The 15846-nt window shown below is 40.0% G+C and overlaps 1 protein-coding gene across 11 annotated transcripts in view; it reads left to right on the forward strand.

Moving 5' to 3' along the window:
• The window catches only part of mrtfba (myocardin related transcription factor Ba), a 240623-nt gene that overhangs the window by 151558 nt on the left and 73219 nt on the right, over window positions 1-15846 (forward strand). For all 11 annotated transcript variants that reach the window (XM_087997621.1, XM_087997624.1, XM_087997620.1 and 8 more), the window contains one exon: window positions 13944-14009. In XM_087997621.1, coding sequence (XP_087853747.1) covers window positions 13944-14009 — 66 coding nt within the window. The remainder of the gene's footprint in view (window positions 1-13943; window positions 14010-15846) is intronic.

Below are 15846 nucleotides of genomic sequence, written 5' to 3' on the forward strand. Positions count from 1 at the left end.
CAGACACAAGGGAAAACAAAATATACTTATGTCAAAATGGATGCCAGAATTCATGGCCCAAGTTGTGCTTGATGTTGAATCATCTTTAGTGTTGAGAATTTGTAAATAATTTTAGTGTGGGGCTGTCAGGGAGCTGAGAGAACTCTTTTAAAGCAAAGTGCATTGTCTGTTGCTGAGTTTTTTGACAGTGAAACATGAACATTATTGTGTATGGCTTGACTGGTTGGTATTTTGATAGAATGACCAACATTTGTGGCTCATAAGTTGCACATTATTTTTGATGCCATTGGTATATAAGTTAGTCCTTTTCTGAGAACTGTGAAATGCCAGGAAGTGACCTGTTAAGTATTCATTTAAAATGATCACTGGCCTAACATGACAAAACATGTTGAAGGAGAGCAAAAGCTGATGACAGCATAATTTCTTTGGTTTATATTTGCATAGGGCTAATATGAAGTCTTTTAAAGTTATACATCACTAATAATATTATACTATTTAATTTCACAGTATTATAATGCTGTGTGAACCTGCATAATGCACATTTCCATAATATTCCGTATTTTTTTCAAATGGCTGGAATCAAACAGAATTGCAAAAATGTGCTGGGTAGGGATGGGGGGAGGCTGCACGATATCAATTATTTAACAAAAGACCACTAGGTGTAGCAGAAAGCCCTTGAAGCATAAACTAACCCCTAAGTTTAAGGTCTGGCTGATGCTTAATTATGTTGTCAGCTGTGGTGCTGAGTCTTCTAGGTCAAAAGGTTTCAGAAGAAACTTTTGTTCCTGATCGCTATCCATAAACCCAAGCCTGGACACTATGATGGACCTTTTTTTGTCTGGCCACACAGATCTTAATGTTGGTTACATTTCAGCATGTGCATCACTAAGTGCAAAGGGTAAGAGATGAGTGTTTCTCCTGTGAAGGAAGCTGTTTCAGTAGCCCTGCCTCTTTGCAGTGTCTTCATACAATAGGATCAAAGAATGGTTATAGGAGAAGGCTACGCAGCCTGTCAGTTCTCTGCAAAAGCTAATCAAACTCCAACCACACGTTATCCTGCAGTCTGATAAACAACCATTTGTCACCTCTTTGTTTCCCATCACTCAGACAACTTTGTATGCATGCTGCCACTGTCCCTTTCATTTGAAAGCTATGAGCTTTAGCTTTGCCAGCAAGCATGTGATATAGCACTTTATCAAAAATCTATGTACACAGAATCAACCACATTTGCCTTGATAACCCTTGTTCATTGAAAAACCTAAGTCAAATTTGTTGAGATCAAACCCACACCAACAGGATACAGGAGGATGAAATCTGTGGAGGACAGTGTAATACTGTTAAGTTGTTGAATTCAATGTTGAGCCCTGAAGGCTGTAAAGTGCCTAAAGTGGAAAATGAGGTGCTGTTCCAGGTAACAATGGGTTTCACTGGTCCAGGTTGCAGTACATTGACAGTTCCCTTCAGTTCTTAAGAAGACTCATGAATTCAAAACATTAACTCCTCCTGTCCGCAGATGCTGCCAATTCAGCTGAGTTTCTCTCGCACTTTGATTTTATCTATAATGCTGTTCCTGCTTTGGTTAAAAGTTACAGACTTTAGTTAGTGCAACTATAAAAAATAAAGTTAAAAATCACACAACACCAGTTTATAGTCCAACAGGTTTAATTGGAAGCGCACTAGCTTTCGGAGCGTCGCTCCGAAAGCTAGTGTGCTTCCAATTAAACCTGTTGGACTATAACCTGGTGTTGTGTGATTTTTAACTTTGTACACCCCAGTCCAACACCAGCATCTCCGAATTATAAAAAATAATCTTTCCTAAGTTAAAATGCTAATTTGCTAATAAAACATGGATGCTAAAATTAATATAAGCAGGAGAAAGAGAGGATAAAAGCTGCTTGAGGTGAACTGGACTAATCAATGTTGACTGATTATTAACAAATAATGCTCAAAACAAATGGTGGAAAATACTGATGGTTATTTTTAAAAATGTTTAGAAACAATAATTCTTGAGGATGAAAATTTACAAACCAGAGTGTATGCCCAATATCATCAGAGTTCTCTTTGAAATCACCAGGAATGTTCCTGCGCATGGTAGCGCACAGCCTAATACATCCACATTGCCACAGAAGTCTTTCCCTTCATTCCCCGGGTGTCCTAAAGGATGTGTCTGTATTTTTACTCCAAACTTTTACATTACATTAACTACATTACATTTCGACTGACTACTTGCCTTGTTATCTCTCATTTTCCCCATTTAGCTTTTCCAGAGTTGAAGAGGAAAGAATCAAACATCGGATCATGTTCAGATTTCTCTTTGTTTGTGGAATGCTGTCCCTTTTTCGTTGGAGGCTTACCAAACCCACACCACTCTAGCTTATTGCCTTATGACTGTCTTTAACTATCCAAAGCATTCCTGCTGTACAGCAGTACATACAAAGATAGGTGGTCATTACCAATCTCAGAAACCAGAATGAGCTGTTATATAGACATATCATTTTATTTGAAACATTTGTGAACCAAAGTAGTGTACAATAGTGTACAACATGAAAAATGCTCTGTTTAAAAATCAATAAATTGCTACAATGGCTGGAGATACTATTGCTGTATTCCAGCCTGTGCAGAGTTTGCACGTTCTCCCCATGTCTGCATTGGTTCTTGCTGGTTACTGTGGTTTCCACCACAGTCAGAAAATGTGCAGATTAATTGGATTGGCCATGGGAAATATGGCATTAAGGGGATGGTTTAGATGGGATGCTGTTGTGAGGGTAGGTGTAGACTCTAAGGGCTGAATGGCCTCTTTCTGCACTGTGGATTTTGTGATGCTGTGATTCTATGATTTTGTATTTCATTAACATAAACTTCTTTACTTACATAGTATATACACATTAATTGCCTATTCTAATGCTAGATGTCACAGAATGGAGTCTAAAAATCTGCAGAACTAAACATCAAAATAACTTTGCCAATTTATACATATTTCTTTTTAACATACACTTTTTTGCAAGGTCCAATTAATTTAATAGATTGAATAATGCACAAGGGTTAGTACTTATTTGGGGAATTCTGGACAGTTTTGTTCAGTGACTCAATTAAACTAAATCATGCCTTAGGCTGCATGCAAATACACTTTTGGTTGTTGAGTAGACTTCCAAATGGTCAAGGTGATTCCTATGGAAAATGATTTGGAGATACCAGTGTTGGACTGGGGAGTACAAAGTTAAAAATCACAACACCAGGTTATAGTCCAACAGGTTGAATTGGAAGCACACTAACTTTCGGAGCGCCGCTCCTTCATCGGGTGGTTATGATGAACCACCTGATGAATGAGCGGCACTCCGAAAGCTAGTGCTTCCAGTTAAACCTGTTAGACTATAACCTGGTGTTGTGTAATTCGTATGGAGAAAGCAATAACACTTGGATTTTACGTATCAGTTTTGGCTTAATTTCAGACTGGGACTTGATTAACATTGCCTCGCGGTGCCTCTTCAATTAGTAAACAATAAACCAGTGGTAGGCTGAGCACAGCAATAAAGATAAAATCACCAGAATCCTAACAGACCATGGGCTACTCTCTCATTAAAGAGAGTTGACTTCATTTTCTTCAAGCTAACAAATTAAAGTAGATATGGTCATCTCTGGATTCTTGAGTATTATGGGAGAAAAGCATTTAACCAACTGAGGAATCCGATACAGCCAAAATTTAAGAAATAGAAAGAATCCTATTGTACCAAAATTTTTGGTGATTCCTGAAAGGTTCAGATTCCACAAATGCAACTAGCATGATGGTGAATCAATCTCCCAGCTCACAGAAATTTTAAAGGTGATAGCAGAATTCTGTGAATCCAGAGACAACTTAAATGATGCTATCAGAGACAGACTGATTCAAGATGTGAACAATCCAGAAGAGATTATTGATGGAAAGAAGGCATTGGAAAAAAAGCAAACTCAATGGAACTATCAGCCAAGGAAGCTCAGTAACTCAGCTCGAGCATGAGAATTCACAAGACGGCAGCTGAGAGACAAGCACCGATACAGACTCAAAACTGCCATCAGTGTGGGAAAACATCATGCTGTAAGGAAACTATGCAGAAACTATTGGGGGGGGGGAGACAGAATGGCATTTTGAATGGATGTCTTTAAGGAAGAAACATGAATAACACAGTAAAAGTACAGAAACCAAAGAGTAGAAAGAAAATTTTCATTCCTGCCCTCTTACTGTCTCAATAGCATGATTGTTGATATCATAGTTACATCATATATATAAAAAAACATTAATTAATTCCTATTATACTGTAGTCTTGAAATCAATTATTCTATGTCTATTTAGATTAGATTACATTTAGATTACATTACAGTGTGGAAACAGGCCCTTCAGCCCGACAAGTCCACACCGACCCGCCGAAGCACAACCCACCCATACCCCTACATTTACCCCTTACCTAACACTACGGGCAATTTAGCATGGCCAATTCACCTGACCTGCACATTTTTGGACTGTGGGAGGAAACCCACAATCAATGCAAAATAATCAATGTAAAATGAGCATCAAAGCTTTTTACTCATTCATCAAAACATCTGTAAACATTTAAATTTGCCTGTGAAATTGCTAGCATTAATTGAGACCCAAAACACTAATGGCTGTATATAGCAATTAAGTGTAGTGAGATGATTGAGATGTTGCTGCTTTGCCTAAGTGGAATCATCTGGAGTCAACCAAGACATTGCATACAGCAGTGTCATGAAACAGTTTGTAAAATAGACATAGCTCAATTTCAAATCTCAATTTGAATAGCTTTTTAAAAGATTGTTGTTTTGATAGACAGAGTTTCTGAAATAGCCAAATTATTAACAGATGTACCATTAGCAGTAGTGATCTGAGACAGTATAAAAGCAGATTATCCACTTCATTGGATATTGAGTTTGTAACTTTATGGCTAGATCTTCTTATTCTAAATGTGTAGCAACATAGTGGCTGGATACATACCACAGAATGATTACACTGATTTCCTGTTAGCTCACCATTGTAGTCTAAGAGAGGTAATTGGCCCAAAGTTTCTGATCCAAGGAACCGGTACAGGATTTCCTGTAATTGATCCTTTCTGCAGGCTTTCCAGACAACTAGGAAAATGGAGAAATGGTCACTGAGTTTTGTGGCAAAAATAACATTCTTGCTTGCTAATTTTTCTGCTTAAGGTGCAAAAATCTTTAACAGTGGAAGTTGAGTCAATAACTTTTTAAAATGAATTTTTTTGTTACTTGAAAAAGAGGAATAGTACAGTTCGGAGAGATAGCCAAAGAGTGGGATTAGATTAGGGTGTAGAGAAATACATCAGTGCAGTCATAATGATGAAGGGATTATTTCTGGGTGGTAATATTCTGTAAATGAATGACAGCATGAGAGCCTTTAGGAAAGGTTTCACAGAACAGTTTTGACATCTGATTAAGGTGGTGAGCCTTAATTTTCAGCCTTTATACTTTAAATATTTTAAATTTCATGGAAGCTTAGCATCTCTCTTCACAAAGGAAGCAGATGATTAAAATAAAAGAAGAAAGTTATCCACAGGACAGTAATAGGGAAGAGACACGGAAATGTTTTAACATTACTGCAATTTAATTGGAATAGGCTGCATCCTAGGCTGTTGATAAAAGCAAAGGGCGAAATAGCAGAGAGACTAGTCGCAATCTTTGAATCCTGCTTACGTCCAGGAACTGCAGCAGAACACAAGGCAGCTGCTATCGTAACAACATTTTCTGTTTTTATGAATAGCAATAAACCAGGAAACTATGGGCTACATGTTATTGTAAACATAGATCAGGGAAAAGATAAATTTCATTTGTAAAGGCAAGGTTTAGTCCAGGAGTGCCAGGATGTATTTGTTAAAAGCAAATCTTGTCTGATTTGCTTGTTCTTTGTTGAAGTAACAGACATGGTTGATCAAGGGTTGATAGGAAATATAGTGTCATGCAGCTTGAAAATAGACTATTCGAAGCCCCTGTAGCCCACAAGCCTCAATCCTGATGAAGGGCTTATGCCCAAAAATGTCGATTCTCCTGCTCCTTGGTTGCTCCTGACCTATGCTTTTCCAGCACCACACTCTCGACAATAGACTATTCAATCCAGCACGTCTGTGCTGACTGGTTTTCCAAACTGAACTACTCCTACTTGCCTGCATTTGGACCATATCCCTTTAAACCTTTGCTGTTCATGCACCTGTCCAAATGTCTTTTAAATGTTGTAACTGTATCTGCATCTACCATTTCCTTGGGCAGTTCATTCCATATACACACCACCCTCTGTGTGAAAAAGTTGCCCCTCAGATCTGTTTTATATTTTTCCCCCCTCACTTTAAATCGCTGCCTTCTAATTTTGAATTCCCCTATCCTAGGGAAAAGATTTTTGCTATACACTTTATCTATGCCCCTCATGATTTTATGAACATCTATAAATACAAAAATATATATATATTTCTCAAAAGTTCTGATAAAGTGGGACGGAAGAGGATGAAAGCCCATGACACTTACGGGGAAAATAACAGGTTGAGAATGACTAAAGACTTTGAGAATAGAAAATACTAATAAAAGCATTAAAAGGCAATTTGATCAATGCATTTGATGTTTTTATTTTTAAAATGTTTAAATTTTGTTTAAACCATTATGTTGCAGAAGTGCAGTAACTATAAAATAGCAGTTATGCAATACAGTGATGATATTTTTAACAATAAAAATACTGTGTTTTTTTTTAAATCCTAAAGATATTCAATGGCATCACCATCACTGAATCCCCAATATCAACATCCTATCAACAGGCAGCATGGTGGCTCAGTGGTTAACACTGCTGCCTCACAGCACCAGGGACCCAGGTTCAATTCCAGCCTCTGGCGATTGTCTGTGTGGAGTTTGCACATTCTCTCTGTGTCTGTGTGGGTTTCCTCCAGGTGTTCCGGTTTCCTCCAGAGTCCAGAAATGTGCAGATCAGGTGAATTGGCCATGCTAAGTTGCCATAGTGTTAGGTGCATTAGTCACAAGGAAATGGGTCTAGGTACATTACTCTTCGGAGGGTCGTTATGGATTTGTTGGGCTGAAGAGCCTGTTTCCACACTGTAGGGAATTAATCTAACCTAATCCTGAAGGGTACTATTGAACTGGACTCTCTAAGTACATACCATGGCTACATGCTGCAGCAAGTAACTCAGCTTTAACTCTGCAAATCATGTCAGCTATTTGTAAAGCACAAATTTGAAATATGATGAATTACTGCCCACTTGCCTACAACTTCAACAACACTCAAGCTTGACACTACCAGACAAAGTAACCTGCTTGATTGGCACTACATCCATAAATGCTCACCCTGTCTCCCACCGAAGCACAGAAATGCCATCCACAAGGTGCACTGCATAAATTCATCATGCCTCTTAGACAGCGCCTTCCAAACCCAGGACTGCTGCCACCTAGAAGGGCAAGGTAAGCAGCTTCATGGGGACATAACTACCTGTAAATTCCCATTCAAACCACTCACCATCCAGACTTGGACAAATATCACTGTTCCTTAAGTGTTAGTGGGCCAGATCCCTGGAATTCCTTCCTTGATAACATTATGGATGTATGTGCAGCAAATGGACTGCAGCTATCAAAGAAATTACCACCTCAAGGGCAACTGAGGACGGACAATAAATGCTGATTCACATCCCATGAATGAATGAAAAATAATTGACCCTGATGTATTCTCTATGACACAGTCTGTCCCAATTAGAGTTCACTTGCCAATTAATCAGCATCCTTTTCTCACGTATAAACGTTGATCTCGTTGAGACTTGTCCAACCCAGTACAACACAGGCGCCTCCACACTATTGAGATTTGGTATTCCTATGCTTTTGCCCTGGTGAGTGCAAGATGGAAAGATTCAACAGTGTGACCCTTTCTTTCAGCAGCACTGTTGTATTAGGGGCCAGTTGGCTGGATGATTGGTTTGCAAAGCAGTGCAACACTAACAGTGCAAGTTCAATTCCCACACTGGCTAAGGTTACCATGAAGGTCCCATCTTCTCAACTTTGCCCCTTGCCTGAGGCATGATGACCCTCTGGTACTGGTTCGGTAGGCGGGCGAGGAAGAAATGGAGGGGCTGGAGGCATTTGCCATTGTGGATGGATATGTAAAGAGACTGGATGTCCATGGGGAAGATGAGGTGTTAGGGGCTGGGGAAACAAAAGTCATGGAGGAGGTGAAGGACATGGGTGGTGTCCCGAATGTATTTGGGGAGTTCCTGGACCAAGGGGGACAGGACAGTGTCAAGATGGGGCAGGAGCAGGAGGAGACGTTGGGTCAACTGGGGCAGTCAGGTTTGTTGCCTGAGTTCTTATCATCTGGAAAGTGAAAACGTCCTATCTACAACTGCCTTCTTGATTTGTTCCATAATTTTAAACATCAAGTTATTTCCCTATCTAGAAAACATAGTTCAGTGTATTCATTGTTTTATCATAGGTATTCTCTCTCAATTCTGGTATTTTTGTAAACTGAGCTATCACACTTACTTGGAGTCCCTCCATACCATTCTCAGAATATACAGTCCTTTTACGATTTTACATGATTAATAATGCACTCTATTTGTAGATTTTCCCATATAGCCTAACCAGTTGTAACCAATAGGATCCCAATGTACCAGATCTGGTAGCATTTTCGATGTAAAGAAAATTGCAATATTTGGTGTTCCAATCAGTGAAGGTCCATTTGTGTTTTATCATCAGGTGTCTTGCATTATATTGAGAAAACACCAGCTTTTCTGGTCCTGCAGGCTGATTTCTAGCTTATAATAAAACTAAAAGCAGACTGCACTTCAGAAGTAATTGGTTGCTGATAGGTTTTTTGTTCAGAATCAAAGATTCTGTATGTATGTACATTGCTTCTTTAAATGGATGTGTCAGCTGTGGGTGCTGCCTAATTTTTGATTTCTATCGGACCATTGAACATAGGAAGTTGTCAGTCCTGATTAAGGTAAAGGGATCACATCATGGACATATCGGTCCAATATATCACCGCAGTGGTTCATATACAGCTGAGGTATTTGGCAATGTTTATCATATCCTATTTTGTAATATTGAAGGTCCTATGGTTTACATTACTTTACAAACACCAGTGTATACATAATCTTAGTCTGATACTGTATCTTAAGCAGTGTTGTAAACAACTGTTAGGCTTATTTTTAACAATGTGAGTCATTACTTGTCATGTGAGCCTGCTGAGAGAATTTGTTTTAGGTAGAAAGGTACTCTGAACTGAACAGACAAGTCCTTGGCAATATTGAACTATGGCTCAAGCTGCACCTTTGGATAAGCCAAGTAGAGGGTTGTAAAAGGTTTATTATCATAGGTTGCCTTCTGCTGTGCAATTTCCTTCAGAGTTTCACAACATTAGAACTTAAGATCGTGTAGAATATCCCTATAATGCTGTTAATGAGCACCAGACATTTAAAAATGCTTGACAGCATTGAAGTATAGTGTGGTCAATGTTGTAATATAGGAAGTGTCATGCAGCAAGCAATGGTGAATCAGCTTTAATGATATTATGTAAAGAAATAAATATTGACCATGACACTAGGATAAATCCCCTACCCTTCTTTTGACCAGTGATTTCAAATAATACTATTGGACTATAATCTGGTGGTGTGTGACTTCACACTTCAAGACTGCATTCCATCTGTACTGCATTGGATGGTACTCTAGAAGAGAACTTGATTGCAGTCTGGCCAAGTTTCTTTTATCAAGAGTACAAGTCGTTCTGCTATAATGTGCAATTCACCAATGTGAATTCGCTGTAACACAATTGACGAATTGGGGAGATTATTTCTAAAGTGCAAACTTTTAAAATGCGTGTTGGCTGTAATGCAATTACATCAGCAACACTTTAAGCAATGTTTCTAAAGTGCAATTTTTCTTTAATGTAGTAATACACAAGAATGCAACTATCACGTTTAGAAGGACTTCCTGTAATTCGTTTTGGGTACTGATTTTTTTTTTTTAATGCCATCCTTGTACATGGAGTCCCAAAGTAACTTGGGGTAACATTCAACATCACGGGGAATGCAAAAGCATAATAGCATTTTAGTCGTGTCTCCTATTCCTGTCCAATTTTTTTTCCCACAAGTGAAATGTAAATTCTTGGAAGAATCTATAGGAAATTGTACAGACGAAAGGGCGTTTCTGATACTTTGACTTTATCAGGGCAGCAAACCTGACTGGAAGTTCTGATGAAGTGTCATTAGATTCAAAATATTAACTCTGCTTTCTCTCCACAGATACTGCCAGACCTGCAATTTCTGTTTTTGTTTCTGATTTCCAGCACCTGCAGTTGTTTGGGTTTTTTTATGACCTTTGAAATACCTGGGTCAATATATTTATTTATTATAACAATATGTACTAGCACTTTATCATTTTTTCCCAAGAACTGTACTGGACTGGTTGTGAACCTTCAGCAATTCAGACACTGTAAACAACCCCTCTTTAATATCCTCCAGTCCTATCCATCCATCCCTTTTAACTATATTCAGTGAATTTTGCCAATATAAACAATTTCTCTGTCAAATCCAGATAAATAATGCATTCATAATGAAGTGTAAGTGGAGAATGCTGGGAAATATGCAGCTAAATATCTATGTTTCTTTCTCCAGAGTTAACATTTCAGGTTGACTATCTTGTGTCAGAATTTGAAAGAGTTAACAAGAGTACAGAGGATGGATTGAGAGGAAATAATAAAGGAATAGTTTGGAAGGTCAGAGAGATTACATGTCTTAAGTGGTGCAAGGTACAAATCAATGATAATTGGCAAAGTGAAGAACCAAAATGAACATCTGTAGGAGGGGTGAATGAGGGTAGCAAAATCATCATTAGCTGACACGACTCGCAAGTGTAGGAAGGAAGAGTGGGGCAGCAATTAATATCTGAAATTGTTCAATTCAGTGTTGAATCTGAAAGGAAGTATGTGCTCTAAGACAAGATGCTCTTCAAGTTTGTCTTGAGTTTTGTCGGAACAGTATAGGAGGCCTAGACACAGGAGTGGAGTGGTAAATTAAAATGTTGGAGAACTGGAATCTCATGATTCAAGCCTGTAGCCTGTGGAGTGGTGTTCTCTGTTTGGTCTTCTCAGTGTATAGCAGATCATATGGTGGGCAGTGAATATTGTATACTAACATGAAAGTATTAGGTGCTACTGGGAAGGAGATTTTATGGACTCTGGAAAGTGGAAAGAGAGTGGTTAAATGGGCAGGTGTTTCATTGACTTTGCTTTGATCATATTAAAGTGGTCCTGTCCTAGATGTTTTGAATAAGTGCCTGAGATACACTTGCGAACCGTCTCTTCACCTGCCCCTGGGAGTGGAAGACAATGGCAAACCACTGCTGACAAAATTCTGTCTGGGAAAATAGCTCAGGATGATGCATCAGCAGACATCGAATCAACAACCTTCCCTTGGGCAGAGTATACTTGACAGAATATGAATCAGTATTTGCATACAAATGTTAGCACCAATTTACAAGTTCCAATTTCATCACTTTTGAGCCTCAGTTTCACATTGTTGGAAAATGCTGCAGTGCTATTTTAGTTTTGTGACAAAAAACTTGAAAAATGTTTCTTTATTTGTTTACATACCATTGATCTTCAAGCTGGAAGGCAGCAACTTACTTATTTTAGTCCTTTCACATTCCACTAGCTGTTGAGGTCTGGTATTAATCCCAGAGGCAACTGTCCCCTACCAGCCGCAAATATAGTGAAGGAAATCTAAGTGTGCTCATTTGTATTGTGCTGTATGGCCTTCTCCTTTAATATTTCTCAATTCAAATTGGCTTTTAATTCAATTTGTGCTGGTGTACAAACATCTCTCCTATTTATTGAAAATTGATAAGCTATTGAATATGGAAGAACTGGTTTAATTGCAACCTCCTGAAACATTGCAAAAAATTGTGATTAAACAGGAGTTTCACAAAACAGGAAAGCACAAAGGCTGGTGCAAGAACTTTTATTTTCCTAAACTTATTACATCAGTTTGAGAAGATGAATATTGTATAGTAACTTAAAAATTAATCTTGATGTTTCATTTTGCAAAGAATTCTGAGTTTTTTTTGTGGTCGATACTAGCAGTTGTCAAGCAACAGCATGGTGGCTCAGTGCTTGGCACTGCTGCCTCACAGCACCAAGGATCCGGGTTCGATTCCACCCTTGGGTGACAGTCTGTGTGGAATTTGCACATTCTGCCAGTGTCTGCATGGGTTTCCACCAGGTGCTCCGGTTTCCTCCCACAATCCAAAGATGTGCAAGGAAGGTGGATTGGCCAGGCTAAATTGCCCATAATACTCAGGAATGTGCAGCCTGGGTGGATTAGCCATGGGAAATGCAGCATTACAAGATATGTTGGGCTTTTGGGTGTGGGTGGGATGCTGTTCAGAGAATTGGTGTTTAACCCAATGGGCCAAATGACCTGTTTCTATGCTTTAGAGATTCTATTCTATTCTGTTGTTCTTCCAATTATTTTCAAAAATCTAGAAATCTTAAGTTCAGGAATGGCACATTCATTTTGGGTGACTAACTTTTGAATCCCTAATTATTTTGTATCTCACCAGTACTCTCTCAACTGTATTCACTGAGAATGCACATTTTTGTATAAGACAGTATCTGACATCCAAAGATAAACTCTGTCTACAAGGCTACAGAGGATTGTTCTTCACTGGAACTAACCTGTGTGTACCTACATGAGTTACCTACAATTATATGCTCTAAATACCATGTCTATTTGCTAACTTTAATGTGTACTTACTCTTAAGCATAGCCTGAGGCCTTAGAAAGGACTTGACTGAAAATCCATTGTTATATAACTACTACATGCTATGTAATAAATTTATTTGGTTTTACAAGACTGAGCCTCATTTTTATTGAAGACATTGTGTGGACATCCTTCCCCACTTAGTACTAGCAACTTAGACTAAAATCTTAAAAATGTTAGATAACAGTAAGTTTACCCAAATGATCTTGGATGGCTCTAGTGGGCACGATCACAAGCCAACAGAGCAAGTATGCAAAGTGAGATGCAATTTTTAGTGTGATCTGCTCCATGTATGAACAAAGTATAACTGGTTTACTGTTCAAACTTTTAACAGTTGGGTTTCATGCACTTCAGAAAATTAGACACAACTCTGCAAATATTCTTTCAGCAACTATCACTGCATAGTTACTAATAAACAAAATCGTTTAAATACCCATTTACAAAATCCTTCTGTTCAGACTCATGAGAATTAACCACAGAGCCATGATTTAAGTTGCCTCTTTAATAATACAAACATTATTGAGCACTTTAATTGCCACTGAATTTCTGTCATTTGTAGTATCATTGCATTTTTTTCAACCAAGATTTTTGGCACTCAGTCAGGCTATCGGTTGAAGTCCCAGTCTGGAGACTGATACATAGAAGATAAGATGTGACAGCATGCTGAGAGAGTGCTGTTGAATTAGATGACATTTTAAACTGAAACTCTAAATGGTAGCTGAACTATATTCAGCAAAATTTGTAACAGTTAACTTTGTATGAAAAAAAAGTCAACTTTTCTCTGAATTGTGTGGGATCCTTGCCTTGTGCACATTGATTGTAGGAATTAAACAAGCTATGAAATTCTTTCCAGTTCTGAAACAGAATGCCATGTAAGGGATATAGGACTGTAATCTGATTGTTATAATAGGAACTCTACTGATTGTTAAAAATGGATGCTATCACTCCGACACATGTATTGACTTGTATAACATGGTCTGATTAATCATCATCTGAGAATTGTCACTATGTGAGTTATTTAGAGAAACGGAAATCATTCAACTTGCCATATGCCTTACCATTGATGCATTGTACGTATGTTATCACAGGTCACTTTATCTATATTGATTGTTCTGTTTTTCCTTCCTCCCCCTGCAGTACTGCAATTAAAGCTGCAGCAGAGAAGGACACGAGAACAACTGGTGGACCAGGGAATTATGCCACGTAAGAATTTTTTGTGAATTTATGAACTACAGATTTTGCACCCCTTCTATAAGAAGATATAAAGATGATCTCCTTAAAAGAGACAATAAGGTTTTGAAACCAACTTTTAGGCACCATTCTACTGAAGTAATAAAACATCCCTAGAATTTTAAAAATCACACAACACCAGGCTATACTCCAACAGGTTTAATTGGAAGCAAAAAGGTAAAAACAATGATTGCAGATGCTGGAAACCAGATTCTGGATCAGTGGTGCTGGAAGAGCACAGCAATTCAGGCAGCATCCGAGGACAGGCAAAATCGACGTTTCGGGCAAAAGCCCTTCATCAGGAATAAAGGCAGAGAGCCTGAAGCGTGGAGAGATAAGCTAGAGGAGAGTGGGGGTGGGGATAGAGTAGCATAGAGTACAATAGGTCAGTGGGGAAGGAGATGAAGGTGATAGGTCAGGGAGGAGAGGGTGGAGTGGATAGGTGGAAAAGGAGCTGGGCAGGTCGGACAAGTCCGGACAAGTCGAGTTGCTGGAGGTTAGAAACTAGGATGAGGTGGGGGAAGGGGAAATGAGGAAACTGTTGAAATCCACATTGATGCCCTGGGGTTGAAGTGTTCCGAGACGGAAGATGAGGCGTTCTTCTTCCATGCGTCTGGTGGTGAGGGAGCAGCGGTGGAGGAGGCCCAGCACCTCCATATCCTCGGCGGAGTGGGAGGGGGAGTTGAAATGTTGAGCCACGGGGCGATTTGGTTGATTGGTGCGGGTGTCTCGGAGATGTTCCCTAAAGCGCTCTGCTAGGAGGCGCCCAGTCTCCCCAATGTAGAGGAGACCGCATCGGGAGCAACGGATACAATAAATGATATTAGTGGATGTGCAGGTAAAACTTTGGATGTGGAAGGCTCCTTTAGGGCCTTGGATGGAGGTGAGGGAGGAGGTGTGGGCACAGGTTTGACAGTTCCTGCGGTGGCAGGGGAAAGTGCCAGGATGGGACGGTGGGTCGTAGGGAGGCGTGGACCTGACCAGGTAGTCACGGAGGGAACGGTCTTTGCGGAAGGCGGAGATGGGTGGGGAGGGAAATATATCCCTGGTGTGGGGTCTGTTTGGAGGTGGCGGAAATGTCGGCGGATGATTTGGTTTATGCGAAGGTTGGTAGGGTGGAAGGTCAGCACCAGGGGCGTTCTGTCCTTGTTGCGGTTGGAGGGGTCGGAACTGAGGGCGGAGGTGCAGGATGTGGACGAGATGCGTTGGAGGGCATCTTTAACCACGTGGGAAGGGAAATTGCGGTCTCTAAAGAAGGAGGCCATCTGGTATGTTCTATGGTGGAACTGCTCCTCCTGGGAGCAGATACGGCGGAGGCGGAGGAATTGGGAATACGGGATGGCATTTTTGCAAGAGGTAGGGTGGGAAGAGGTGTAATCCAGGTAGCTGTGGGAGTCGGTGGGTTTGTAGAAAATGTCAGTGTCAAGTCGGTCGTCACTGATGGAGATAGAGAGGTCCAGGAAGGGGAGGGAGGTGTCAGAGATGGTCCAGGTAAATTTAAGGTCAGGGTGGAATGTGTTGGTGAAGTTGATGAATTTCTCAACCTCCTCCTGGGAGCACGAGGTGGCGCCAATGCAGTCATCAATGTAGCGGAGGAAGAGGTGGGGAGTGGTGCCGGTGTAATTACGGAAGATCAACTGCTCTACGTAGCCAACAAAGAGACAGGCATAGCTGGGGCCCATACGTGTGCCCATGGCTACCCCTTTGGTCTGGAGGAAGTGGGAGGATTCAAAGGAGAAATTGTTAAGGGTCAGGACCAGTTCGGCCAAACGAATGAGAGTATCGGTGGAGGGGTACTGTTGGGAATGTC

The sequence above is a fragment of the Chiloscyllium plagiosum genome, unplaced genomic scaffold (genome assembly GCF_037043375.1).
Source record: "Chiloscyllium plagiosum isolate Xiang-an unplaced genomic scaffold, Cpla_swu_hap1 HiC_scaffold_20, whole genome shotgun sequence".
NCBI classification, from domain to species: domain Eukaryota; kingdom Metazoa; phylum Chordata; class Chondrichthyes; order Orectolobiformes; family Hemiscylliidae; genus Chiloscyllium; species Chiloscyllium plagiosum.